The 26,742-nt window shown below is 54.9% G+C and overlaps 9 protein-coding genes and 1 non-coding gene across 10 annotated transcripts; 6 read left to right on the top strand and 4 right to left on the bottom strand.

Moving 5' to 3' along the window:
- Positions 1-1,193: 1,193 nt before the first annotated feature.
- Positions 1,194-4,924, top strand: BDV59DRAFT_167680 (glycoside hydrolase family 47 protein). Its single transcript, XM_073687954.1, has 4 exons — positions 1,194-1,428; positions 1,524-1,891; positions 1,962-2,527; positions 2,589-4,924. Exons 1-4 carry the CDS (start codon positions 1,298-1,300, stop codon positions 4,782-4,784), a joined length of 3,261 nt encoding a protein of 1,086 aa, XP_073552182.1. The 5' UTR covers positions 1,194-1,297; the 3' UTR covers positions 4,785-4,924.
- Positions 4,925-5,013: 89 nt separating this feature from the next.
- On the top strand, positions 5,014-5,757 carry BDV59DRAFT_197713 (gamma-glutamylcyclotransferase family protein; the record flags this gene model as incomplete). The annotated part of the gene is made up of 1 exon (XM_073692987.1): positions 5,014-5,757. One exon carries the CDS (start codon positions 5,014-5,016, stop codon positions 5,755-5,757), a length of 744 nt encoding a protein of 247 aa, XP_073552181.1.
- A 227-nt stretch (positions 5,758-5,984) lies between these two features.
- BDV59DRAFT_44467 (adenine phosphoribosyltransferase APT1) lies at positions 5,985-6,969 on the bottom strand. Its single transcript, XM_073696410.1, has 2 exons — positions 6,387-6,969; positions 5,985-6,327 (listed from the first exon to the last, which is right to left on the bottom strand). Exons 1-2 carry the CDS (start codon positions 6,871-6,873, stop codon positions 6,173-6,175), a joined length of 642 nt encoding a protein of 213 aa, XP_073552180.1. The 5' UTR covers positions 6,874-6,969; the 3' UTR covers positions 5,985-6,172.
- Positions 6,970-8,374: 1,405 nt separating this feature from the next.
- Positions 8,375-8,447, bottom strand: BDV59DRAFT_t23. The gene has a single exon. It is a non-coding gene; the product is annotated as a tRNA-Lys (tRNA).
- Positions 8,448-8,960: 513 nt separating this feature from the next.
- Positions 8,961-9,895, top strand: BDV59DRAFT_44421 (uncharacterized protein). The gene is made up of 3 exons (XM_073696408.1): positions 8,961-9,038; positions 9,093-9,760; positions 9,813-9,895. The coding sequence occupies exon 2, from the start codon at positions 9,204-9,206 to the stop codon at positions 9,726-9,728; it is 525 nt and encodes a 174-aa protein (XP_073552179.1). The 5' UTR covers positions 8,961-9,038; positions 9,093-9,203; the 3' UTR covers positions 9,729-9,760; positions 9,813-9,895.
- A 116-nt stretch (positions 9,896-10,011) lies between these two features.
- On the top strand, positions 10,012-12,086 carry BDV59DRAFT_44436 (uncharacterized protein). Its single transcript, XM_073696409.1, has 2 exons — positions 10,012-10,443; positions 10,633-12,086. The coding sequence occupies exons 1-2, from the start codon at positions 10,294-10,296 to the stop codon at positions 11,992-11,994; spliced, it is 1,512 nt and encodes a 503-aa protein (XP_073552178.1). The 5' UTR covers positions 10,012-10,293; the 3' UTR covers positions 11,995-12,086.
- A 47-nt stretch (positions 12,087-12,133) lies between these two features.
- Positions 12,134-13,086, top strand: BDV59DRAFT_167672 (Endoribonuclease L-PSP-domain-containing protein). The gene is made up of 4 exons (XM_073687953.1): positions 12,134-12,357; positions 12,470-12,483; positions 12,608-12,781; positions 12,854-13,086. The coding sequence occupies exons 1-4, from the start codon at positions 12,192-12,194 to the stop codon at positions 12,998-13,000; spliced, it is 501 nt and encodes a 166-aa protein (XP_073552177.1). The 5' UTR covers positions 12,134-12,191; the 3' UTR covers positions 13,001-13,086.
- A 251-nt stretch (positions 13,087-13,337) lies between these two features.
- Positions 13,338-17,878, bottom strand: BDV59DRAFT_44393 (C2 domain protein). Its single transcript, XM_073696406.1, has 5 exons — positions 15,758-17,878; positions 15,515-15,700; positions 14,996-15,464; positions 14,351-14,935; positions 13,338-14,291 (listed from the first exon to the last, which is right to left on the bottom strand). The coding sequence occupies exons 1-5, from the start codon at positions 17,683-17,685 to the stop codon at positions 13,401-13,403; spliced, it is 4,059 nt and encodes a 1,352-aa protein (XP_073552176.1). The 5' UTR covers positions 17,686-17,878; the 3' UTR covers positions 13,338-13,400.
- Positions 17,879-18,415: 537 nt separating this feature from the next.
- Positions 18,416-19,002, bottom strand: BDV59DRAFT_197707 (uncharacterized protein; the record flags this gene model as incomplete). The annotated part of the gene is made up of 3 exons (XM_073692986.1): positions 18,416-18,445; positions 18,503-18,814; positions 18,880-19,002. The coding sequence occupies 3 exons, from the start codon at positions 19,000-19,002 to the stop codon at positions 18,416-18,418; spliced, it is 465 nt and encodes a 154-aa protein (XP_073552175.1).
- Positions 19,003-19,193: 191 nt separating this feature from the next.
- swr1 (putative SNF2 family helicase/ATPase (Swr1)) lies at positions 19,194-24,815 on the top strand. The gene has a single exon (XM_073696405.1). It carries the CDS (start codon positions 19,473-19,475, stop codon positions 24,411-24,413), a length of 4,941 nt encoding a protein of 1,646 aa, XP_073552174.1. The 5' UTR covers positions 19,194-19,472; the 3' UTR covers positions 24,414-24,815.
- Positions 24,816-26,742: the final 1,927 nt, after the last annotated feature.

The following is a 26,742-nucleotide window of genomic DNA, read 5'->3' as shown; positions in this document are numbered from 1 at the left end:
ACCAGTTCAGAGTCTGAAAAATGGCAGGCTGCATTGAGAGGACATGGTGATGGAAGATGCAAGAATACCAGCACGGCAAGTGCAAGAAAAACACCCTCCCTCCAACACTGCCTCCTGACAGTTTTAGAAAGAACTATGAAAATAATTACGAGGTTGATCCGGCTTACTCCCGCCTAAGTACCCTTAAATAACACTCATCTTGGCTTCCAGGAATTACAGGGCAAAGTAAGGCTGCAGAAGCCTTGTAAGCAGAGCTAAACTTCGTGCTGAACCTCTCCTAGGGCTTAAAGCCTAGGAATGAATTTATACTGAGATCGAGGGAATAAAACCTATTACAGGCTAGATCCATATCATGATACTCATAGCGAGTATCAGCAATTCCCACTGATCAGCCTCCATATTATGGCTAAGCAGAAGTGGGCACTTAGTTAATACAGAGCTAAGACACTTGCAATGCGAATGACTCGAAGAATGCTTTTTGCTTTCCCTATTTTCAGTGCAATTATGCCGGCCTGCTGTTGAACAAATTTAGTAGGACAATGGTCAAGACATAGTATGGGAGATTTGGCATAAACTGCATTGCTTGCAGTTGAACATTATCAATCAATTGTAGAGAAATACGGTCTTTCTCTACGATAATAAGTTGGATATCCAATGTTCAAATTTTTGTAAAGGTTGCATGAAAGCAGACCTCATATGTCCTCAATTACTCTTCTCTAATTATCCGCGCTACGGCTTTTATCAAATCACTGGTTATCATAGTCCTCATCGAACGTATTTGATCAAAGGAGTGATCATCGAAGAAGGCTAACAGATTTCGAAGAAATCAACAGATATTGGTTGTTACGGTCTAATCAGAAGAAGTACACCGTCGTAGATATTACGTTGCCAAAATATCTCAACGCTCATGCTGTTAAGCTCTTTCCTATGACCCACGACAATGTCCGCTAACCGACATTTGCTGACTGCTACATAACCAATGGAAGGGTATCTACTCATAATTCCTACAGATATCATAGCCAATTCACAGGAAGCCTCCTCTCTCATTTATATGCATATAAAAGCAGTTCGAATGTTATAGATATAGTGAGGTGGTGTTCAATATCTGCCGCAATCCACCAATCAGATGTGGTCTGCCGACTAGTATATCTGGCCGTTCGGTCCGCCACCCGGAGATTCTCACGTGCGAGCGACACCTGCTCTCCACGACCAGCCATTTCCACCCCCAGAGTCTTCCTCACAGTTCGGAACTCTGCACTCGCTCCATGCCTCTGTCGGCTGCTTTGTCTCTGTGGTGATGCCCTCGGGATGTTGGTTCTCACAGATGTGCGACCTTCGCTCGACATGGATGATGACCTGGGTCTTGTTTCTCACGCTGTGGCTCGCCCTGGCCCAGGGCATGACGACAGATCAAATTAAAGAACTCAGGTACAGTCCCATCTCCCTATGTATAGACAGGTGCCTACTGTTTTGTGCTATTTGGTTGCTCTTTGGAACCGCAATCTGATGTGATTTAAATCCAGAAAGGAAACCGAGCACATGTTCTACCATGGATTCGATAATTACATCAAATATGCCTTTCCGGAAGACGAACTACGCCCGCTATCCTGCCGTCCATTATCCCGCGACCGCGCAAATCCCGCGCACGCCGAGTTGAACGATGTCTTGGGAAACTACTCCTTGACCTTGATTGACAGTCTGTCATCCCTGGCAATCCTGTCGAGTGCGGACGATGGCGGCCGGGCATTGAGTCATTTTCAGGATGGGATAAAAGAATTTGTTCGACTATATGGTGATGGATCAGACGGCCCTGCTGGTCAGGGTGACCGGGCTAAGGGTTTTGACATTGACAGCAAAGTACAAGTCTTTGAGACGGTCATCAGAGGTCTAGGTAGGGGCACTCTCGCGCCAATTGTGAATGCCAACAAGTCGGATATGCCTCTAACAGTTGAGGACGCCAGGGGGCCTACTCAGCGCCCATCTCTTTTCTGTGGGAGATCTCCCGATCAGAGGGTACAACCCTCCGGCAACCGATACCGCATTCGCCAAAGCATGGGACAAGACGCTCTTCCCCAAGGGCAGTCATGGCATCAAGTGGGATAATGGATTTGTTTACGACGGCCAATTCCTCCGACTTGCCGCCGATCTGGCAAACCGTCTGTTGCCTGCGTTTTTCACGGACACTGGTCTCCCATACCCGCGAGTCAACCTCCGCTACGGAGTGCAACGGCACCCCTTCTATGCGAATTCCCCGTTGAACGCCGCTAGCTTCTGTGATGACTCAAACCGTCTGTCTTGTCAGAAACCTCGACGGTCCGCGTTACAGGAAACTACGGAAACGTGCAGCGCCGGCGCGGGAAGTTTAGTTTTGGAATTTACAGTGCTGAGCCGGCTGACCGGAGACGGTCGGTACGAGGACTTGGCTAAGAGAGCTTTTTGGGCTGTCTGGGCCAGGCGGAGTGAGATTGGATTAATTGGTTCTGGCATTGATGCAGAGACGGGAAGATGGGTCCACTCCTATACCGGGGTAGGTTACGACGCGATCCGCGGCGCAGTCGATTTGCGCTTGGCTAACCTTTCTCAACTAGATTGGCGCGGGAATCGATAGCTTTTTTGAATATGCATTCAAGTCTTACGTGCTGCTTTCCTCTGGTGAAAGACCACCATACGATCCCGAGAGCCCCTGGCGTGCCCTAGATGATTATTCCCTGCCTCTAGGTGAATATGAGCAGTCGGCTGAAGCCTTCTTGCAGGTGTGGGAGGAATCCCACGCTTCAATAAAGCGCCACTTGTACCGCGGAGAAGGCTACCAGCACCCGCACTTGATCCAAGGAGATATCTTCACCGGGGCCACTCGCGCGTTTTGGATTGATAGCCTCAGCGCCTTTTATCCAGGACTTCTGTCCCTGGATGGGGAGCTCGACGAAGCGATTGGGATCCACCTCCTCACAACAGCAGTTTGGACCCGGTTCTCCGGCCTTCCTGAGAGATGGAATGTGGCTACAGGGAACATTGAAGGGGGGCTGGCATGGTATGGTGGCCGGCCTGAATTCGTGGAGTCCACATACTATCTGTATCGCGCTACCAAGGACCCGTGGTATTTGCATGTAGGTGAGATGGTACTCCGGGACCTCAAACGACGATGCTGGACCAAGTGCGGCTGGGCTGGTCTTCAAGATGTGCGGAATGGAGAACTTAATGACCGGATGGAAAGCTTTTTCCTCGGTGAAACGGCCAAATATCTTTTCCTGCTTTACGAGCCAGATCACCCGCTGAACAACATGGACCGGCCGTTTGTCTTTTCCACTGAGGGTCACCCTTTGATCATCCCTCAGAGCACCCTTGGCTCTAGGGCGCACTACAACAAGGACTCCCTAATCAACAGGCCTTCCAGGGAGTCTGTCTGTCAAACAGCGCCATTGCCTCCCACGTTTGGCCTTTCTTCGACAGCTGCACGTCCAGATGTATTCCACGCCGCGAGCTTAGCTCGCCTGCACCTCATGCCCAGCAGAGGCCCGGCAGAAGGGCCTCTGCTTGATTATGCAAAAGACCACCCGAGTGTGACGGTGTCTGATCTATCGTCACCGTCGAATTATACCTTCTTCCCATGGACTCTACCCCCGGAGCTGATACCTTTCAATGCGACCAGCTCGCCCATGACCGTTCGTCCGACGCTGGATATCTCCTTCCCCTCTCTGCCCGGCATGGTTCTGGGTTCTGGGTCCTTGGAGCGCGTAAGGGATGGGGTTCTGGTCAAGGCCATAGGGGGTCTGCGGCTGAGCATGATCCAGGATGTGCCCTCGCATGGCATGCCAGGGCATTCCGACGGGGAGGAATTTCGGGTGCAGGTGATCAACAATGTGCCACTTGGAAAAGATGAGAAGGTATATCTCTCACGGGAGATCACGTTTGATGTCCTGGACCCCAATGATCCGAACTTTACCCGTATTCGCGATTCTGTCATGGTAGACATCGTCATTGACGTCCTCCCAGAGACCGTCCGTCGAGGAAATGATTCAGATGATCTTAAAGAACGGACTACAGCGGAGTCCCTCGTCCACGGATCCACCCCCCTCGCCGACGACCACAAGGTCGGTCCCGTCGACCCATCGTCGAGCATGAGGACCGTCCTGTCATCGATGATGCAGACCCTCTCTGCCTTACTACGCGATGAGGCCCAGGACCAGCCGGACCAAGAACGACCTCTCCGAATCGCCCTGCCGGCATCTACCGCCTCCGGGCTGGGATCGGGGCCGATGCCGGACGTCGAGGACGCGACCACCTTCTCGCTTACGGGTGACGCCTCCAAGCACCGCCTTTCATGGTCTACAATCTTCTTCGCGGATGATCTCTGCGATGAGCGCATCCCGCGGGAGATCGTGCACAGCCACCAGGTGCTAGTCATCAAACGCGGTGGGTGCAGTTTCTCGCAGAAACTCCGCAACATCGCTGCATACCCACCGTCGCGCCACGCCCTCAAACTCGTCGTCGTGGTGTCGGACGAGGAGCCGACGGACGAGCAGGTGTCCGCCTTCGAAGCCCCGTCTCCGGCGCCCCCTGGACTTGCGGCCCTCCGCGCAGCGCCGTATCTCGCTCGGCCTCATCTGGACGAAACCCAACTGACGGCCGGCGGCATTCCTCGACGCCATCTCATCCCCATGGTCATGGTGGGCGGCGGGGAGGAGACGTATGCGCTGCTGCAGCGGGCGGTTGGCGTGGGGATGAAACGGCGATATACGGTGCGCTCGCAGGGGGTTCCAATCAACAACTTATATGTGCTTTAGCGACGGGCGCCGAACGATTGTATATATGCTGTTCCGAATTCAATACCTTAGATGCAGACTTTCTGGAAACTCGGCCGTCGGCGGTTCTTCCAATCGGAACAAGCGAGCCCTGAGCGGACCCGAAGTTGCGGGGAGAAAAATAAACTACTTATAGTAACTGTTGCCTCTTCCGCTCCCGCACCTCCCACCACCTCCGCCCCCTCCAAAAAACACCATCAACACTGTCAAGATGCATCCGCAAGACCCCTCCCCGCAAAGCGACCCCCAAACCACCATCACCATCTCAACCACCGACCCCGTCGACCCCTCCGCCACCTCCCCACCCGGCGCCCGCGCCCGCGCCCTCTACTTCGCCTATGGCTCCAACCTCTCCTTCACCCAGATGCGCTACCGCTGCACCCAAAACCCCTCCCTCTCCTCGCACCCCGTCGCCATCGCCCGCCTCGACCGCTGGCGCTGGCTCATCTGCCAACCGGGCTACGCCAACGTCGTGCCCCCGCCCGAGCTGCGCATCGGACCCCAAGCCACCGACGGCGCCGCGGTCCCGATCTCCGGTGCCGACGACGCCGTCTTCGGCGTGCTGTACGAGATGGACCCGGCCGACGAGCGCCTCCTGGACGGGTACGAGGGTGTCGACCACGCCGCCGGCCCGGCCACCCCGCACGGGGGCCCCGTGCCGGTCGCTGTGCGGCCGCGCGAACAGGGCGACGGCGACTACAACAAGTGGTATGTGCCGGCGACGGTGGTGCACTGGCTGGATGAGGGGCAACGCGCGCGCTGGGAGGATCGGTCCGCGGGCGTGTCGACGGTCCCCGTGCTGGTCTACGTGGATGAGCTGCGGGTGCGGCTGGCCCCGCCCAAGGCGGAGTATGTGCCGAGGATGAATCGGGCGATCCGCGAGGCGGAGTCGATTGGGTTCCCTGAGAAGTGGGCGGAGGAGGTGATGAGGCCGGCGATTCCGCTGGAGAACTAGCTTTGCCGGGTGCCTGGACCTGGACCTGATGCGTGTACATATTTTCTAGAGGAATTACTACTGGCACTGAGAGGGAAGGGAAGAGAAGCGTTCCATTTCGTCTATCGTGTCATTCCATGCATGGGATTATTATATGTAATGGCGGGCGATCGCTATCTAGCTTGTCCGTGATCCAATCCATCCCATCCAATCCAACTCACTCACCGCTGGTGTTTCATCCAGAGGCGAGACGAGACGAGACGAGACGCGTGCAACCGGTCCTGTTGGCAATTCGACCGGGGTGGATGGCGAGGACGGGGCGATCGGAGAAGTTATTTTCTTTTTCGTTTGTTTTTTTCCACTGCTTTTGTTGTTGCGATAACGGAAATGCATATCCATCCCGACAAAGGAAATACCTTTTTTTTTCTTTTCACCCTTAGTCCTTTTTCTCCTGGCCCGTGAGAAGCGTGTAGACGGGGGCAGGGAGCTTATCGCGGCCTTTGAGGAAGTCGAGTTCGAGCATGAAGACAAAGCCCATCAGGGAGCCGCCCATCTTGTTGATGAGTTGGCCGGCGGCGTAGGCAGAACCACCTGAGACGACCGTTAGAATCACGAACAGCGGTGGAAAAAAAAAAAAAAGAGGGATATACCTGTGGCGATAATGTCATCGACAACGATGACCTTCTGGCCGGGCTTGATGGAGTCGGCCTGCATCTGGAAAAAGTCTTGGCCGTACTCCTTGTCGTAGGCCTGGGTCTCACAGGGGCCGGGCAACTTGCCCTGCTTGCGCACAGGGACGAAGCTGGCACCGAGGCGCAAGGCCAGGCTCGGGCCGATCAGAAAGCCGCGGGCCTCGAGACCGACGATGACATCGGGCTTCTGGTTGGCGTTGGATTCGAGGATGTGCAGCTCCAGACAGCGCAGGAGGGCCTCGTGGAGGGTCGGGTCGGCGAAGATGGGGAGGATGTCTTCGAAGAGGATGCCAGGCGAGGGGAAATCGGGGAATTGGCGGAGGGCAGCGCGCAGTCTTACTTTAAGACTGGCGAGTTCGGTGGTGCGGGAGGCAGCGGAGGAGGACTGTCCGGCGACTTGGGCGGCGGCATGAGGTTGCGTGGGGGGAATGGAGGATTGGGACATGATGAAGGAGGGAAGGGAGGGAAGAAATAGGAAGGAAGGGGAGGGAGGAGGAGGGGGAATTAAAAAAAAAAACTGACTAGACTGGGAGGGGGCAGGGGGGGTGGAAGGTGGATTGAGGGGTGAAGAGATGGAAAAATGATAACTTGGCGGGGGTGTATTTTTACTGAGTACTACTGGGTACGGGTGATGGTACTGTACCTCCCTAGTAGTACTAAGTACTACTAGGTACCTAGAGGTAATAGGATATCATGATACTAGATGATTTGATGTAATAGTGTCTATTTTATTCTGAAAAAAAAAAAAAGTAAATAAATAAATAAAATAGTAATTTTATTCTGAAAATAGTATAGGAAATTAGACCGTATAGATGATAGATACCTAAGGTAGTAAGTAGGTACCTCTGTATCAACGGTCTAGATGTGGCCATCTCAAGTAACGATCACCTATCAGGACCTGTCGAGGCAGGTATCTTCCCTCAATGCGCCCACCAGGTACCTAGTACATCTACACTTCTATAGACGGAGTAGACCGTATCGACCGGAGGACTGAGCTCCTCCAAATCCCTACAACGAATAATCGCTCGATGGCGATACACCGTCCACGGCGTGGATCACCCCAATCCACCGCGGATCGACAGTTCGACCTCCGCTTCCTATCGGAGTCTCATTCCTTCAGACTTCCTTTGTCTTCATCAGTGACGCTCACCCATGTCCGGCAACCTCTACCGTCGTCTCTCAGCCTATCCATCATCCCCTCCATCATTTCGATTGAGAAGCACCGCAAGCCATGGGTGGGCGGGCTCCTTACATGGGATGAACCCCTCAGCCTTTCACGCCATCGGCCACACCGGGCCAGGCCACCACTGATTCGTCAACTCCCCGGTCCATGCCTGTCTCGACTATCATGCAATCGTCGGATGCCGCCCTAGATCTGTCGTCCATGCATTATAATTAGAACCCGGAGTATATATCCGACAGTCATCCCTCGATTGGCTTTTCCCATCGTCCTCCCTCGTCCGCCCATAATGTACCGACAGTAACCTTATCGCAATGCGACGGCGTACATTCAGGCATCATCCTGACAACTGACGGGTCCCTGGCGGATGATTCCAGCCCAATCGTCCCACCCGTCGCCGTGAATAATCCGCTCGGTCTCCCCACTGCTGTGGCCGCCAGCTGCAGCCATCTGCAGCCACTTGTCGCACCCTGGATTGATGGCCCTTCGCTGTCGTCTGTCAGATTTCCACCGTCCATGGTCGTCCACTGGCGCATCCCCGTGAATGCATGAAATGGTGGTGTCCGCCTAGCGTTCGGACTAACGCTGGATCGGCGTGGTCTGGCACTGGGCCTGTGTTTCAGCTTCTGTGGGTGATTGCGGGATTTACTGCATACTCCTGCATTCGTCGCGTCTGTCGGACCGGCTCCGTTCATTTATTCCTATTAATAAAATATATATATATATATTCGTTTTCTTCTGCGGATGAAGAAATGACAAAAAGAATAGCCGAACGCGGGGGTCGAACCCGCAACCTTGAGATTAAGAGTCTCACGCTCTGCCGATTGAGCTAGCCCGGCCGCGTTGTTGAAGCGGCGGGATGGTTTGACTAGATGAGACTAGATGAGACGAATGTAATCGCCACCTGATGATTATCGATGCTCGTTCATGTATTGCACCAAATTGACGAGAACCGAATGAACCTAGTTCCCTTCTCCGAGGCTCTGGTTTGTCGGGCATTAATTCTATAGTGTCTGTTTTGAATGGTGCCCTTTGCCACCAATGATGGATGTGGATATATATCGGTAGGGGTGTACTTGGTGTAACCATACTCGAGGACCCTTTTTGCTGTATACAATCTGCACCCCGGCCATGCAGTAACCACTGTGAGAGCCATCCACATGGATCATCTCGATTCCCTCAAACCCAGGCTGTAGTATACCACAGAAAGAGTACATGAGGCGCTACTAGGTGTCCCGTCCAATATAATATCATCAAGCGACGACACAGAAGACAACCAAACCACCAACCAAATATAACAGAAATCTGATCAAACAGACAAAATAGTAACGACAGGATAACCCCATCGGCTCCACACAACCATCCTGAAGGTATCCCATGCGATGCTACATCAGATCACAGTCCAGAACAGGAACAGCAAGTGCAGTGCAGTGCGTAACCCATTGTTCCGGGCCTCACAGCCATGCAACTCAACAAAGTCACAGGATCGCTGACCAAAGCCAGCTGATCCTGAACTCCAACCTGAATCCCTCCCACACTCACAATCGTTCGACATCCACAACTCTACCACCATAAACCACCACCACCAGACAACCATGCAGGCTCCACCTCCAACCCCAACTTCCGGCTACATCTCGCTGAGCAGCTCACCTCCGCCCGAGAGGAACCAATGCATTCCCAATTCCTTGCCGACGCTCGCAATGATGCTCAACGGAGGGGTTGCGACAATGAACCACATCAATGACGCGCTCATGGAGCACCTGAACAACGACCGCGTCCTGGAAAGGTTCCAATCCATCACCATCGCCGAATCGGCGGATGAAATCAACGAGAAAGCCGACGTCTATCATCGCAACCCCCCCAACGGTGATGACAACAAGGAGGATGAATCGCCCCAGACCCCCTCCACCGAACAGAGTACTCCCACCGAGAACCCCCACCCGGTCATCGAGGAGGGAACTCGCGATGCCCCCGTGAGGCACAGACGCTCTTATTCCACCAGCACCATCGACGCTATGGCCATACGTCCGCTGTCTAGCCCTCCCATGAACACGGAAGTCGCGCGCGTTCTTCAGCTTTCAGACGCGGAGATGAGAAGATCCGGACGTCATCGCAGATAGAACGGCGTCCCACTCTGAGCCTGGAGCGGATGGTTAGTATATACCTCCTACGCAACACTGGCATACTGACCTTATCTGGGACAGACTGGTCCAAAAGTGAACAGGGACTGTTTGTCAGTGCATTGTCTCCATTAAAAGCACATGTATTAGAGGTGCAGTATTAGAGGTGACGAGGTGTTCACGGGGATTAGACGATGTGATTTGTTTTCATAAAAAGTTCCCGACACCCCTGCGCACCGGGCAAACGTGTACCAGAAAAACGGCCAGAGAATACGAATATCATGATACCCATCCCATACATGAAGTCAGTAACAAATAGGACGACGCCGGAACGACAGCAGCCGCGCTCCGTCCACGCCATCACGTGCCCGGCACGGACCACCTCGCTTATTTCCCGCCAGTTTTCAGGCAACGATCTTCCGCGGCTTATTTTCCTTCTCTTCCTTCCCATCTCTCCTCCTCTCTCTTATGATCCTGTGGCTGCACTTCTGCTCTGTACAGCAGAGGTGCCCTATCCTTCATCAGATGTGATGATCACTCTCCTGTAACCCTCACTGGATTCAACATGTCCCCTGCACCGGTGGTGGCGGACACGCAGCAGGATCTGCGACTGCAGACCTTGGCCAGAGCTTTCGAAGCTCTTCTGCTAACCACCCAAGAGCTCGGCTGTCAAGAGAGACGCTTGCAGCAACGGCTGGAATACGCCAACAACGAGGTAATGCTCTTCCATCGCTGCCTTGCCTCCCCCCTCCCCTGTCTCAAATGACGAGAAAAATCGATTAGCTCTAGATCAGGAGTCGCATCTGCGGCGGTGACGGATATGTCATGTATTATCCGATGAGACTGCTACCATCTGCCCTGCTTTCACTTGATTTCCAGTATACAAGTGCTAACACCTGTCCAGTATCTGAAACTAGCAGACCGTCTCCCTAATGGACCTGATACCCATACGAAGATCGTCTCGGAGAAGATCCGTGGCCACTACTCCGAAGTCAACCCCCCTCATAAACCATCCCTAAACCCTCCGGATGTAGTAAAGGCGCTGGCCGAGTCTGGAAACGTAGGAGAGCAGATGCTTACTGCCATAACGGAGGGGCTGGAATGCTACCAATCCATCCTGCGAGGTCAGGACGATAGGTCAGCATCCGATGCCAATCCATGTCTTGTCGCCACCCGGGCGGGGGTCCCTGCGCCCCTGGAGAAAGACTTCACCACCAAGGGCACCACCCAGGGCCGACTGCGATGTCCCTTCGCGAAGCCGCCGGCGGGAAAACCCTCCGAGAATGGGGCGTCTCCGGGGACAGGCAGTCTGGATCCCGCCCCTAATGGTGATGCGTGCGGACACGAGGATTTGGACCCCATCAAGGCCGAAAAGTCTGACCGTCGGTCGAGTCGCGCCCCCTCGGCGAGGACCTCCACCACCCAGTGTCCCGTGGCTCGGTGCCCCATCCGATATCTAGATAAACATAGCCCGGAGGAGGTGGCCGAGTATGTCGAGCGGCACAAGCACGAGATCCCGCGCAGCCATGCCATCTGCGTGCAGCGGTACCAGCGGGACTCGTCCAGCATGCGCCAGCTGGACGCGAAGTACGGTAGCCTGATCAACATGATTCGCGGCCTGTCCGTGAAGCACCAGGCGTTTTTGCCCAACCGCGGCAACAGCGACGTCCCCGGTTCCAGCACCTCCGCGGAACGCGTCGAGAAGTGGGCGGAAGAAGTTGGTCTGAAGTCGGACACTCAGCCCTCCATCAAGGAGGAGGAGGAGGAAGAGTCGGACGAGGAAGGGAGGAAGGGCCATTTCGATCGCCCGCTGCGCGAAGTCCGCGTAGGGGAATCTCCAAGCCGGCCTTGGGGTATCCCTGTTCCCATCCCCCCTCCCGTATCGGCGCCGCACTCCCCTGTTGCTCCTGTTCCGGCTGCCGTGGGAATATCCTCCATGCCGTCGCGGCATCATCCCTCCGGCGAGAACGCCGGTGCTGCGCCCAAAGGCCGTTGTCCGTTCGGCCATGGCGCCGCTGCTGGTGCTGCTCCCCCCGGCCACGCCGAACCGGAGACCGAGACCGTCCGCGACCCTCACCCTGCGGATGATGCCGTGGAACATGAAGCTGAAAGGCAACCCGGAGAGGATTCTCCGAAGCATCCCCCGCATCCCCCGGCGAATATCGTATTCAACGGGCCGGTCTTCTTCGGGTTCTCTCCCGAGCACACGGCCGCGTTCCTCCAGCAGCTGGGCAGCTTGAGTAATAGTCGGATGGGGCCTGCATGAGTGACGTATATAGCGCATACCAACCTGTATCTATCCTAATGAATTCATCCATCACTACTTTACCTTAGTTGGGTTGTAGTGAACTCCCGGAGTACCTTGTTAGTCATCGGGGCGGAGACGCCTCAGGCCGACTTTCCCGCGGAATACTTCCCACTACTTAACCATCTCCCCCGCTGCCCCTCCATCTCTCCCTCCCCATGCTTCGTTCTAGCTCTCGTGTTCTTCTCTCCCACCTCTCCACCACCTCTCGCCCTCTTCTCTCGACCCTGTCGACCTCTCCCCGCGTCCTCCGACCCCTTCACCACCCCCAACTCGCCACAATGTCTGGAATGACTCCCGTCACTGCCTCCGGTGCCTGCCCTCGTAAGTTGACAGCCATATCCCATACCCACCAGAGAACCCGGGGTCCATTGCGCATCAATGCGATCCCACAGTCCAACTGTCCATTCGAACCAAGCTAACCACCATCCCGCAGCTGCCGGCCCCTACGTGAGTCCCCCGCGTCCCTACCTCTCTACCTACTCCTCACCCCGACCATGATACGCCCGCCGATGCACCATACACCTGCCCACCAACAAACACCCACCCTCTCCGCTAACCCAACCGAACACAGTCCCAGGCCATCCGCGCCAACGGCCAGATCTTCGTCTCGGGCCAGATCCCCGCCGACGCCTCCGGCAACCTCGTCTCCGGCAACATCGGTGACCTCACCCAGGCCTGCTGCAACAACATCAAGGCCATCGTCGAGGCGGCCGGTTCGGCTGTGAACAAGATTGTCAAGGTCAATGTATGTGGTGCCCCTACCCCGATTCCGTGCTCTTGCTTGCTTGCTGGCTGGCGATGGCGCTGACCAGCGTAGGTCTTCCTCACGGACATGGCCAACTTCGCCGAGATGAACGCTACCTACGAGAAGTTCTTCACCCACAAGCCGGCGCGTAGCTGTGTCGCTGTCGCTCAGCTGCCCAAGGGCGTGCCGGTTGAGATTGAGTGCATTGCCCTCGAGTAAGGGGTCGCTCTAGGTACATATAGTACGCCATAGCCCCGGGGGGTGTGTGGATGAAAATGAGATGAATTGAATTGAATTATATTTAAATGCACGTCATTACATACATAGCTGGATGGGATTGCTCCCGTCCTGTAGGGCGTAAGAAAGTATCAACGTCCTTCGAGCAGGCCATGATCAATAAGTACGTCCGCAGGAAGGACTGGAGCATTCGTAACTTAACTTCCAAATACGTAGTCGAGGAATGGGAATCGTCGCATGAAGTCAACAAATATTGAGATAACAAACCGATGCCCCTGCCCCAGCCTGCCGGAAACAATACCAACAAGAAAAAAAAAAAATTGAAGTGAGCAACGCGCAAACACGATGACCTCCGGTCTGTCTGTCGGTCTGTCTGTGTGTCCTAGCGTCGACCCAGCGTCCCCGCCATACGTCCCCCGCCGGCCATCAGACTCTGCTTGACGATGGCGTCGGCCGCCGCGGCCGCCGCAAGCCGCTCCTTCTGGCGGCTCCGGTCTCGCAGATATCCCGCGGCTTCGGGCCGCATGCGCAGAATCCGCAGGATCATGTCGTCGTTCGGCTCCGCCTGCGCCTCGCGTCGCTTCTCCTCCTTCATCTTCCTCATCGTGCCCAGGTTGCGCGAGAGCATGATGCTCTTGGCGCGGCGCGCGCTGGGCACGCCGAGCACGCTGCCCGACCCGGACAGCCCGAGGTGTGGTGGCGCCGACGCGCGGTTCTTGGCTGCTTGCTGGCGGGAGATGGTCGCGGACGCCATGCGCTCCGACGTGCGGATCAGGTTCTCCGTCGGCTCGAAGTAGAAGAAGTTCAGGCTCTGGATTTCGTGGTACTTGGGCGACTTCAGGATGTCGATCGAGACGCCGTTGGCCTCGCCCGTCTCGTCGTCGACCGCGTGGAAGAAGTTCAGCAGAAGCACGAGCCAGCGTGAGACGATGTCCACCTCCTGTATCGTGAGGGGTTTCTGGTGCGATGGCTTGTCCGACAGAGGTGGCACCAGTAGGCTCTCGATCGTGCTCAGCACCTCCTTCCAGAGTCGTGCCATGACCATCTTCATGGCTTCGCCCGTGAGCGTCTTGTTCATGATGGCGAAGTTGTCGTTGAAGTAGTCGAACAGCGGCGTCAGCGCGTTTTCCACCTCCGCGTTCGACGGCATGGTCGCCGTAGACTGCGCTCGGTTCCGGTTCAGGAAGTTGGACACGCTCGCCATCGTGAGGCCGCGGGAGAGCAGGGACTTCAGTGTCCGGCGTGACAAGCAGTAGCTGATGTATGCAGAGAGCTGGCCACGATTGTCAGTGAGGGTGTTGATTTTTGGTTGCTGGGCTGCTTTTGGCTTACCTTTTCGGTGATCTTGCGAGTCATGTCTCTCTCGGTGCGCTTCAGCGTCCGGAAGGACTTGCCGAAGTAGAACTGGATGTCGTCGCGCTCTCCCTCCATGCTTACACGAAGAAGCAGCCGGCCTTGCGTATCCAGGTCAAGCCAGTATTCCCTCGGCAGGAAATCGCGGAAGTGCACGGGGTCCAGCTTGATGGAAGTGCGGCCGACGTAATCATGATCACCCACTGCATCCCAGTCCCAGATCGTCGCGATTATGTTCAATGGTCCTTGCGTGGTGATATCCACGGTATCGTCCCACCGGGGGTTCAGGTTATTGTAGATAATTCGAGTTTTTGCGATCCGTTTCTGGTACTCGTCCGTCAACACCACGTAGGGATCGCTGCCTCCGTTCATATCGCATGCTTTCAGGTCTTCCGCCTCGACGATCTTGATTGTGAACACGTAGGTTGTCGACTTGCGGACTTTCTGAAGCTGCGGAGGCGAGTTTTGTGCTATGACTTCGGCACAGCCGTCGACGTTGATCTCATGCTCAAGTCTATCAAGCTGCGAGAGAGCATATTCGACGTTGTTGAGTTTAACAAGAGACTAGGCAAAGGTTAACGGGAGAAGAAGCATGTATAGAATGGTGTCCTGGTGTTGGCTTACCTGGGGGAAGAACTGGAACGGCTCTATTTTCTCTTTGCTGTTCCATGCTTCCTTTGCTATCTGCATCAGCTTCTCCTGGGCCGTTTGATTCATTGCTGCCTCTTGATCTGGAGACAGTCGATCCATTTCCTTGGCGAACATCTGTTCCAGTGACTCGCAATATCTCGCAACCCCCTTTCCGATGGACTTGGATAACGCGGTCATGAACTTGGCGTACTGGAAATCGTCGTCCCACCCCAGCTGTATCATCTGCTCCACGACCTGATTGAATGAGCGGAAGATATCTATCACAGACACGCTGTGCCGGTAATCTTCCGGGACCATGTCGCCCATGTTATCAGCTCGGACGTTGAAGGCATCTTGTCGAATGGCGTGCTCAACCCAGTCCATGATCTTCTGGTCAGTCAAGCGGATCCAGCGCCATACAAACCCTTCCAGCAGTTCTTCCACGCGGAATGGGAATTTTTGACTGCTTGTTCGTTAGGTTGTGAATTCACAATGAAGGAGCGAGAAACATACTCGGGAAGTGCCTCCACAAAGAGCTGGCGAACAGTGGTCAGTTTCTTATAGAGGTCAAACCCGTCCTCAATTTCAAGTTCCTGGCCGGTTGCTTGCTCCCTCTCGATGATTCTCACCACCATCTCGTGGACATCTTCTGCAAAGATTGGGAGCACGTTGGAGACCAAGGTCCTGTAGGGGGAGACTCTGTTGTCTGTCAGCGAGTGTGATTGAGGGCATACGTAGTGTGAGTCTGGCCCTTACCCCATAATCTCCGGGTTATTGCGATAGCGCTTTCGAATTTTTTGTGCGAGTTTCGAAATGACATCGCACAGCTGAATGATGTGATACAACTCCCACGACTCCGGCTCGACCGGCACTTCCTGACCCAGATGCTGTTGGTATTTCTCGGCTGCTTTCTGAGCAAGCCCATCTTGGACGTATGCCTGGAATCGCTCGATATCCGCCGGGTTTTCGGTGTAGTCGGGGTCTATTTGGATGTGGTTCTCCAAAACGTACATCACTGGGCCGATCGCACGAGGCTTGGCCTCGTAGCAATCCATCATGACATCGTATAGTTCTCTCAGCAACGCTTCATGGAGGTCTGAAAGAATCTGCTGCATTAGGAGAAGGTCATGGATCGTCCATTTCTGACGGTCGAAAAGAACGGATGCCACAAAGCTGCTCCGCTTTCTCTCTGCCGAGGGCGTTTCCTTGACGAATGTAAATGCCGAATCTAAGGTGTCGAGATCGATCTCGTTATCCACGAATTTCGAACGAACGACATTGAGGAATAGAACGATCCTAGAAAAGTTGGGGATCCTCCAGCGAAGGCAAACTTCGTTCAAAAGCTCACTCGACTGCTTGGAGAGGAGCTTCAAGGACGGTGTCTCGGAAGTGGCTTGGGTAGCTTCTACTTCACGATCTTTCAAGTCGTGGCTCAAGGCCTGGGCCAGAATATGGCTGTACACGGTTCTTGTATCGGATGGTATGAATGTATAAACGTCGGATTCGTCAGAGTCGTTATAGTCGTCAGCCAGAGCGAGGGAGCTGAGATCCACCGGTTGATCGATGATATACGAGGTCGGACGGTCTGAGCTGGACCGTGCTAAATCGGCCGCCGTACCGTCGTTGGAGTTCACGTTAAACTGGGGGAGCGCACCACCTGGGGCGCTCTTGGCAAGCTCAGGGTTGGACTGCACGATGGCGAGCATCATCTGCGACAGGTCCGGGCCCTCGCCCTTCTTCCAGTGCTCGTATGCTTCCTCGCTGTCGAAATCCTCGGTGGATAGGGTCTTCCGTGTGTTGAGGCTCAGATGAGCTTGATAGGCCTTTAGATCCTGTAGGGCTGCCCGCGCCGTCCAAGTTCCCCTGTGGCTGTCGATGTCGGACTGTGCTTGGGCGGTGGTCATGCCATAGATCCTAGCCACGTGCTGCACGAGCGGCATATCCTTCACGTCGTAGCTTAAAGAAGCAGCCGTCTCCACCGAGGCACCGTTGGACTCCATGAGATCCTGATCCTGCGAAAGAAGCTTGCTTTCCAGAACCGACAGGCGGTTTGCCAGCTCCGGCCGATCCTTCGCCCAGTCATTACTCTTCAAGATAAGCGCAAACAGTCGGACAAAGAGCGCAACGTGTCTGTCCACCATCAGCTTCCAGCTGTCGTCGTCCGGATCCTTCCCCTTGCTCAGTTCCTTCGTCGCATTCGAATAGAAGATCAGGACGAGATCCTCGGCGCGGCGGTCTTTCTCCATGCGCTTCTTGAACGACTGTTCCTTGAGGGTGTTCAGGAACACGGCGAACGTCCTGACCACCAGTGGGTCCTGATATTCCTTCCTCTTCTCTTTCTTCGTCAAGACCCCGGTCAACCGCTTCTCCAGCTCGGAGATGAAGCCATGCGGGAAGCGCGTGCTCTTGGAATCCCGCACCAGTGAAAAATCGCTCATCAGATCCTGGAACGACGTCGAAGCCCGCTTCGGGCGCTGTTGAAGCGCCGGTGCATTGTGAACGCGGCGCGAACGAGGATGGAGCAGGTAGGCGAGGTAGGCAACGCGGAGGGCGTAGGTATAGGACGTTGTCGGGTTCACGGGGCGACGACGGGAGCCGGAGAGGCTGCGCGAATGGCGATGTTCATTCTGAAGGCTGTTTATCCGTCGATTCAAGCCTCGGGACTGGGTCGATGCCGTCGACATGGGGAAAGACGCTCTATCGTGATGTTGCGGTGGCGGCGCGGAGGGTGGGGACCATGGATGGACAGGGATGCGACCTCAACCAGAGCAGCATACACGCTGGAGAGAGAGGATAGCCGTAGAGACACTGGACGAACGCACTTCCTGATGAGGAGAACCGGGAGAAGGGGGACTGGAATGGGGGGAAAGATTACGGGGGGGGAAATGCAGGAGGGATTGAGGTGGAAGAAAGGGGTGGTGGAAATGGGAGGGGTGTTGTTGGCAGGTGGTTTTGCTGCACCTGAAACAGAATGAGCTGCCCCATCCGCTGACGTCGTTCGCTCGCTGTGCGCAACCCTCTCTGCCACTGTATACTGGGAGTCTAGCTGGATTGTTTGTTGGGAACTACATTCCGTGTTGGGTTGGGTTGGGTTTTATTATTGGATTACTTTTAATGGTGGATAGTTGCTGAGCGTCGGCCTGCACCAAACAGGCCCTCGCGGTTGTCGTATGTACCACCCATCGTCCAGGATGCACAAAGACCTGGTCCGCTGTGGCTGTGGGTGACCGCAGATGGTCCTGGAGCCACACCACGTTCAACATATTCTCCCGTACAGACCAGATATCACACGGTGGATCTGGTCGCAATCCAGATACAGTTCCTCCTGTCAGCGGACCGATGACCACGTCAAGTGCAAACCGAAAAGAACTCGCATTGTATTTATTTACACAACATGAAACAGACCAAACGAAATCACCAAGAATCCTGGCCGGACTTGCGGGCCTGAGAGCCGTCAGTAATCTCTCCACTGGCACCACACATAGTGGACATTCGACTTACCGGAACCGCATGCGCTCCACCCATCTCCTTCTCCAGACCGTCCGGATACGTCTTGGGGACGCTGGGCTTGTCCGGGTAGTACAGGCTGACCACGCCGCAGAGACCCAGGAAGGTCACGACGAAAGCGCCGAGCTGGAACAGACCCTTGCGAGCCGTGACATGGGTATATTGCTCCGGACTGAAAACGCCCAGAATTTCGTTTTCTTCGTGGACCGGCTCGCCAAAGTTACGCTTCTCTTGCTTATCCCACCAGTCGCCGTAGGGGTCTCTGAAGGCACGCTTCACACGGGGAGGGTTCTGGTAGCCACCATTCTGGAGAGCGCGGAGACGTCAGTCGGGGCCAATTGAACGGCAACGGCTTCGAAAAGGCAACCTACCTGCAGAGGATCCTCGACCTCCGCAGCCGCGAGAGTCCGGCCCTGGGAGAACGTGGCGCGGGGGACGATGGAACGGGCAGCCAGCTGGGGCAGGCGCCGGGTGAAAATGCGCTGGGACAGCATCTGGGAGGGAGATGAGTATTTGGAAAACCAGACGCGAATTGACCGCGGTAGGGGAAACACTGACTGTCGTGCCGGGGAGCGGGAGAGGATAGACGGAGGGGAAGGGAGGGCACGAAAAGGCTCGAGTTCACGGGAGGAGGTTCGAATGACGGACGGGATTCCGGATTGGATTAACTGGGCGGTTGTGTTGTGGCCTGGGGCAGCAAGATGACACACCCGCTGACAAACCCTCTCCCCGTACTCCTCGTCAGAGTATTGAAAAAACCACCTCTCCACGCAATCTCGCCATCTCCGTGCTTTTCCCGTCACCCGTCGCGCTACATGCCCGATAACTATGCCAAATTTCTGGTGGCATTCTAACTCAGTGATAGCTACCCGTTGATGCCAATTTTTCCCGTATCGACTGTGTTTTCGTTGGGAAAACTGGGGTCAGCTGTGATCAGGGCCCCTGCCTCCGTGGTTACCAAGACATGCAAAACGGCAGCTCGAATGGCATTACACACCACCATGAACGCGTGACCCCCGAACCCCCTACCCCTCCATCGGATTTGCCTGCGCCCGAGTATCCCGACGAGTTTTCGAAACGCGATTCCCTCCCCGCTCAGCTCACAGACGATCTCGTCGAGAATCCCGACGGGCCGCCGTCCAAAAGGCGAAAGCTCGCCGCCGCCCCAACGCCCTCCCGTCGGTCGAGTTCCCGCCCCGTGTCGCCCCCCTGGAAAAAGGCTGGTGTGGATGGTCCGACGTCCTTCCTGCAAGATGGCAAACGCCGGTCTTCTCGAGTCAACGCGGTTCCTCTGGAGTTTCAGCCCCCGTCGGAGAAAAGGCACACGCGAGCCGCCCAGAAGCAATATGTAGGCGGGAAGCCCGCGGTGTCCTCCCCGTTGGCGAACTCTCCATCGCGTCCGGAGCCGAACGGGAGGTCTGTTGGTGCCAACACGACGACCAACGGGTCACCGCGCAACGTGTCTACCAGGGGTGGGTCTACCCGGCGGCGGCAGGTCTCACAGTCGCCCGCGTCGAGGCAGACTTCCACGAGGGCAGTCCCACAGGGCTCTGGTACTCCGGCCCATCGTCGAACTTCCAATACCGGTCCCAATGGATCAAGTGCTGAGCTGGGCGAAGGAGGTGACGCGGGGAGGGGAGTCTGGGCGACTGAAGACCACGAAGGGGAACAACAGAGTCAGAGGTTCCCCAGACTGCGGATCAAGGTTAAGAAGCCATCGCTCGGAGCCCAGCACCCATCCCATGTGTTGGCTCCTCGGAAGTATGGTTCCTTCCGGGAATGGTTCGAGAGTCCGGAGGGGAGGATGCGCGACGACCGCGTCCTTACGCCCGCCGAAGCTCTTGAGGAAGCGCATAAAAGACGTCGAATAGCTGCTGCTGCTGAGCCAGGCGGTTTACTTAGTCCCGATGTATGCTCTGCATATCTACCCGAACAACAGGAAGAGCCGCCCCAGCAGTATTCTCACCAGGATCACCTGGTGGCGCATGCGCTGTACTTTAAGAAGCTTCTCGATCAGGAACATCGACGGCACCGTCAAACGGCAAAGCTTTTCGCTCAGTGGTGTGCTGACGCCTGGAAGAAGCGGAACAAGGACCCGGAAGACATACTCAGGGAGCAGGAGGAGGAGATGCGCGTGAAGCGGAAACAACTCGCCAAGGATCTTCAGAAGATGTTCGATTTGGCTCGTGCAGAGATAGACCGGGTGCGTTTGGCGCGCTGGGAGGAGGAACGGAAAGCGGAGAACCAGCAAGCTTTGGATCACGCCATTAAACAGTCCACCATGCTCTTCGAGAAGAGACGAATGGAAATCCTGGGTGAAACTGGTAGCGACGCTCCCGAAACTACCGATAGTGAGGAAGGGGAGACTGATGGCGAATCTGATGGTGAATCCGACGAGAGCAATATGTTGTCCTCCGATTCCGAAAGTGAAGATGAAGCTGGAGTCGACGACGATGAAGGCCTTACCGCAGAGGAACTCCGACTGAAGTATGCCAACCTCGCCCATGCACATTCCGAGGCAGACCGGGACTCTTTGGCCTCAGATGAGTCTGCATTGTCGGACAGCGAGGACTTTAACAGTGGGCGTGTGTCCGACGATGCGGCAGACTCTAAGACTCCAACGGCAGAAGATTCACCACGACAGGTTGAGCTCGATGAGGTTGACCCGATGCTCATGGACGACAGCGAGGAGTCCACCGACATGGATGATGACATGGGCGACAGTGATGAAGATAGAGGAGACTCTGACGAAGAAAGCGACGATGGTCCTGGATTAATGGGATTCTTTGCGAATGATGTACCCTCGGCCGGGGGACAAACTACTGGTGACGATATCGACGACGACGCGAACCAAGTTCCGGACGATGACGACGGGGCAGAGGAAGTAGAAGATCCCGACGAGGTTTCACTTGTTCCTACCGCACCCGCGCAGTCTGAATCAGGGCCGGATTTGATGGAGACTGTTGATGATCCTCCTTCGGTTGATGCTACTCCTATGGAGGATGAGACGGTGGACACCGGGCCTACAGATTCTCAACCTCCAAACTTGGAACTTCAGGGTGCTTCTGAGAACACTACCCCTAAGCCTCCCCGGGAGACATCCGATATGCCCAATGAACCTGAACTTGATCAGAGCGGCGAGCGTTCCAGCGAGGCATCACCAGGCACACTTGCCACAAAGCCTTCCGAACCGGAATCTGTATCATCATACGAAGCTTCGGTGGAAAAACCTACAGAACAGCAAAACGAATCCCCTACCCCTGGATTGAAGACGCCCATACCGCATCTTCTTCGAGGAACCCTGCGTGAATACCAACATTTTGGCCTCGATTGGCTTGCCGGACTTTATACGAATCACATAAACGGGATCCTTGCAGATGAGATGGGTCTCGGCAAGACTATACAGACCATAGCCTTGCTTGCCCATTTAGCCGTGGAACATGAGGTATGGGGACCGCACTTGGTTGTCGTTCCCACGAGTGTGATCCTCAATTGGGAGATGGAATTCAAAAAGTGGTGCCCAGGGTTCAAGATCATGACATACTACGGCAACCAAGAAGAGCGACGACAAAAGCGAAAGGGTTGGATGGACGATACGAGCTGGAACGTGTTGATCACCTCATACCAACTCGTTCTCCAGGATCAACAAGTGCTGAAGCGAAGAGCCTGGCATTATATGATTCTGGACGAAGCGCACAACATCAAGAATTTCCGCTCTCAGAGATGGCAAGCGCTATTAACTTTCCGGACTCGAGCACGGCTTCTCCTGACTGGAACCCCACTCCAAAACAACTTGACGGAGCTGTGGTCTCTCTTGTTCTTCTTGATGCCGACTGATGGCGAAGACGAGGGGATCGAAGGATTTGCTGATTTGAGGAATTTCTCTGAGTGGTTTAGGCGTCCAGTGGAGCAAATCCTGGAGCATGGCCGGGAAACCATGGACGATGAAGCGAAACAAGTCGTCACAAAGCTTCATACAGTCCTGCGCCCATACATTCTACGTCGTTTGAAAGCCGATGTTGAGAAGCAGATGCCCGCCAAATATGAGCATGTTGTCTTTTGTCGACTTTCAAAGCGGCAGAGATACCTCTACGATGGTTTTATGTCAAGGGCGCAGACCAAGGAGACTCTTGCCTCGGGCAATTATCTATCGATCATTAACTGTCTGATGCAGCTTCGGAAAGTGTGCAACCATCCAGACCTTTTTGAGACCCGACCTATCTCTACATCATTTGCTATGCCGCGCTCTGTGGCAACAGAGTTCGAGATTAAAGAACTCCTCGTTCGTCGACGCTTACTGTTTGAACACCCACTGGAGAGACTTGACCTGGACTTCCTGAACCTGGTCCCTATCTCCCGGGAGAACATTTCCCGCCGTCTAGCCGACGACAGTACGAGGCTCATGGCTTACGGCCCTTTCAACAAGCTTCGGGAGCTTCAATACCATCGCACTAACTGGGCGATGGGCTTCGATGGCTCCACTGTGCAGTCTACCTTGGAGGCTCTGGAGAATGACTGTCGCAAAAGGAGGATGGCGGAACTTGAGAGGTGTCTGTACTTCGAGTCCAAACGGCATGGCCGTCGGCCGGTATACGGAACGAGCCTGATCGAGTTTCTGACCGCAGATAGCAAACAGCGGCCGACTTCGCACGGCCCCCTACGGAAACGTTCTCTGGCAGATTGGCTGTCCAGTCGGTCATCCGTTCTCGCTTCGATGATATTGTCCATCGAGGAACGGTCCCAAGCTCTGGACGGCTATGTTCAGAGATTTGCCTGTGTCACACCGGCCGCCGTTGCCTCCGGCATCACCGAAGCTGCCTTGACCCCGATTGAAACCCGGTATCTCACCGAGAAGGAGAGGTTCCCACCGTATGATCCATTCCATGAAGCGCAGATGCGTTTGTCAATCGCGTTCCCAGACAAGCGACTGTTACAATATGACTGCGGCAAGTTGCAAAGGCTGGATAAGCTTCTAAGGGACCTCAAAGCTGGTGGCCATCGAGCCTTGATCTTCACCCAGATGACGAAAATGCTGGATATCCTGGAGCAGTTCCTCAATATTCATGGACATCGATATCTACGGTTGGATGGTACCACCAAGGTGGAGCAACGTCAGATCCTCACCGACCGGTTCAATAACGACGACCGTATCCTGGCGTTTATTCTCTCCAGTCGATCCGGTGGTCTCGGTATCAACCTTACGGGTGCGGATACAGTCATCTTCTACGATCTAGACTGGAATCCAGCCATGGACAAACAGTGTCAGGACCGTTGCCATCGTATCGGCCAGACGCGCGATGTTCACATCTACCGGTTCGTTTCGGAGTTTACGATCGAGTCGAACATTCTTCGCAAAGCCAACCAAAAGCGGATGTTGGACGACGTTGTGATCCAGGAAGGAGAGTTCACGACCGACTATATCAGGAAGCTTGATGTGCGCGATATGATCGGTAACGAAGGGGCCCTGGAAAGCCAAGATGAGGCAAGTGCCGCGATGGACCGGGTGCTGGAGAACCGCGTGTCCGGCACGTCTCGCGTTTTCGAGCAGGCAGAAGATAAGGAAGATATCGATGCGGCCAAGAACGCCCAGAAGGAACTCGAACACGCCGACGACGGCGACTTCGAAGACCGGAGCGTGTCGCAGAGCACCCCTGCGCAGACCCAGGCCGGGACCCCGTTGGCTTCTGGTCTGGATGAGGGGGCCACCCCGGGATCGACTGCCCCGTACATGCAGGGAGTTGATGAGCTTGTCCAGAGAGAAGCTCAGCCCGGACATATCGATGACTACCTCCTACGCTTTATGGAGTGGAACATGAAGGACGAACCGCTCGTGCTGCCCGCGGACAAGAGCAAGAAGAAATCCAAGAAGGGAAAGGAACACCGCCTCCGCAAGAGACGTCGTTGAGATAATGATCAGGTAGTTGGTATAAACGGACGGCAAGCGTCCGATGTATTTGTACTCGCGTTTCTTCATCCCACAATTGTGTTATGTATTGATTATTGACTGTCTCCCCTCCTCTCAGGAGTTCCGCAGGGAGGAAAAGAAGACCGGTTTTGGAGTCCGGACGGCGTCTATACCTGGGAAAGAGAAAAGACATTATATGTAGATGTTGATTTGATGCGATTGGTGTTATTATCTTCTCGTTCAGTTGATGTTTGGCGCTGGACGAGTTGGATGATGGATGATATCCAATGATTCCCTGATTATTACTATTGTCCAGCGTTCGATTTCAGTGTGAAGTTTTAATATAATTGGGTTTGGCTATTCGCAAGGATAAACAAGGGAATTTTTGCATGAACACATTCCTAGTAGGGGTTGAGGACAACGACCGGTTCATTTCCGAGATGTTCGAGTCAGGTGGAGCCATGATGCTAGTAAGGCCATGGAGCACGTCCGGCGTAAATCCGCTTCCAGCTATACGCAGTACGGCATACCTACACATGAACGAAGCATAATTTGTAAGCGTAAGGTTTCAAGCTTCATTTCCTGTGAAACCGCCCCCACTCGAGATGCACGAAGTTTTGGCACCTGCTCCAGAAGCTATTTCCGGATAGGCAGGTGCAAAAGCACCAGGATGCCCCGGGATGCAAGCCAAGGGTGGCCATCACGTCTCGAACGTGGCGATTTCATGGTGAGCGAGCCGGCTGCTTCTCCCCTCACGACACAGGAACCTTGGAAAGGGCCTGGGAGAGGTTAAACCAAAGGAGACAGGGAATACCGGGAAGAATTGCCGAACCCTCAAAGAGCGAATGGGTGCTGTTGTGTAACCGGCGCCAGTCTTTGTGTGAAGGGGGAAGCTTACCAGGGGTGGTGCGCTGAACCGAGGGAAAGAAAACGCACCTCGTTGGAGTCGAATCGCCCAGCACGAGGGCCATCGGGTACAACGGCTGTCTCCAACAACCTCATCTCAGCTTCCATGCATTCTCATCCAATTGTCGTGCAACGCTGTGCGACTGAGTAAAGTTTGTCTCCACTGATCACCGCCGGCGCAACCATGGTTTCATGGGTCTGCATGGGAGGAGGAAGATCCGGTTCAAGGATCACCCTGCCGCGTGGGTGAAGCATTTCGGTCCAACGGACGGGGAGCATGTCTGCCTGGATGTTGTCTGTCGTCTGTCGTACTACGTCGTACAAGCTGTAGCAAGGGGTTCGGTGTGCGTTGAGATTTTCTCTTTTTCATTTTTCTTTTTTCTGTTACCCCATGTGGTGCTGTTTTCCGTTTTCGGTGGAGAGGAGAATGTTCCCCGCAGTCCAAATCCTATTTCTGATCCACTGCATCTGATCGTCTCGGTCAAGGGTCGCGCGAGGTGAACTCTGGGTTCTCCTAATCTGGGTTGCTTCCTGGGTGTGCTGCTCGGGGAGGGTAATGTTCTCCGGCGAGTTCATTTAGCGTTGCGCAGGGTCACCGTTAGGGCTGGGTATAGGCTTTCTGTACCGGAGGGTGGATTTGGAATGCTTTCTGGAAATGGAACGTTCTCCGGTCGATTCTGAGTTCTCATAGGAGGGATCTGCGATGACGCTCCGGCCGAGACCCCTGAGGTATCTCCAATGTCTGTACTCCACATGAGGATCGACTTGTGCTCTGGTGGAGATAGGACGTCGTCTGGCTGGCTGGTTAGTCAGATGGTAATTGAAAGATTGTCGTTGGTTGGGACTTAATATCGGAGAACTTTGCCTGAGCTTCGTCTCGAGGACTGGGTGACTGGTGACTGCTGGTTCGACTGCGGGCGTTTCTGGTGGAGAGCAAGAACCATGGATAGGAGTCCCACGTGGGAATCTCCCCGACACATGCCACCGTTGATAGGGGTTCTCCTTTTACCTGATTCTATACGATAGGGGTCTGGGGCTTCCGGTGCTTTCCTATCCATTCCCATCTTCGTCGCGGTCCCGTGATTGCAGCACTGCGAGGGACCAGTGGCAGAACGAATAGCGGCTGTCATGGTTCTCTGGAACAGCTCGGCACCACAAGAACATGAACTCTGGGAGTCAACTGGTCAAGTGGGCTGAAGAAGATCGGAAGCGTTCACGGGATCGGAAGCGGTCAATGATGGCAAAGATGTTGATTATCAATATGGTTCACGATCTATACCGCGTACACTGTACCGACGACCCCTCCATATAGCATCGCCACTTCAATATCGTCATGCTGAAACTTGGGCAGTCGAGGCCTCGTACTTGGGGCGGCCGACGTGCGCGGCATATTTACATACGATATGTCGACATTATCACAGTA

Source organism: Aspergillus ambiguus (genome assembly GCF_047715705.1).
Source record: "Aspergillus ambiguus strain CBS 117.58 unplaced genomic scaffold BDV59scaffold_2, whole genome shotgun sequence".
Taxonomy (NCBI): Eukaryota; Fungi; Ascomycota; class Eurotiomycetes; order Eurotiales; family Aspergillaceae; genus Aspergillus; species Aspergillus ambiguus.
The sequence above is the reverse complement of the archived record's forward strand: the minus strand, read 5'-3'. Positions and strand labels throughout refer to the sequence as shown.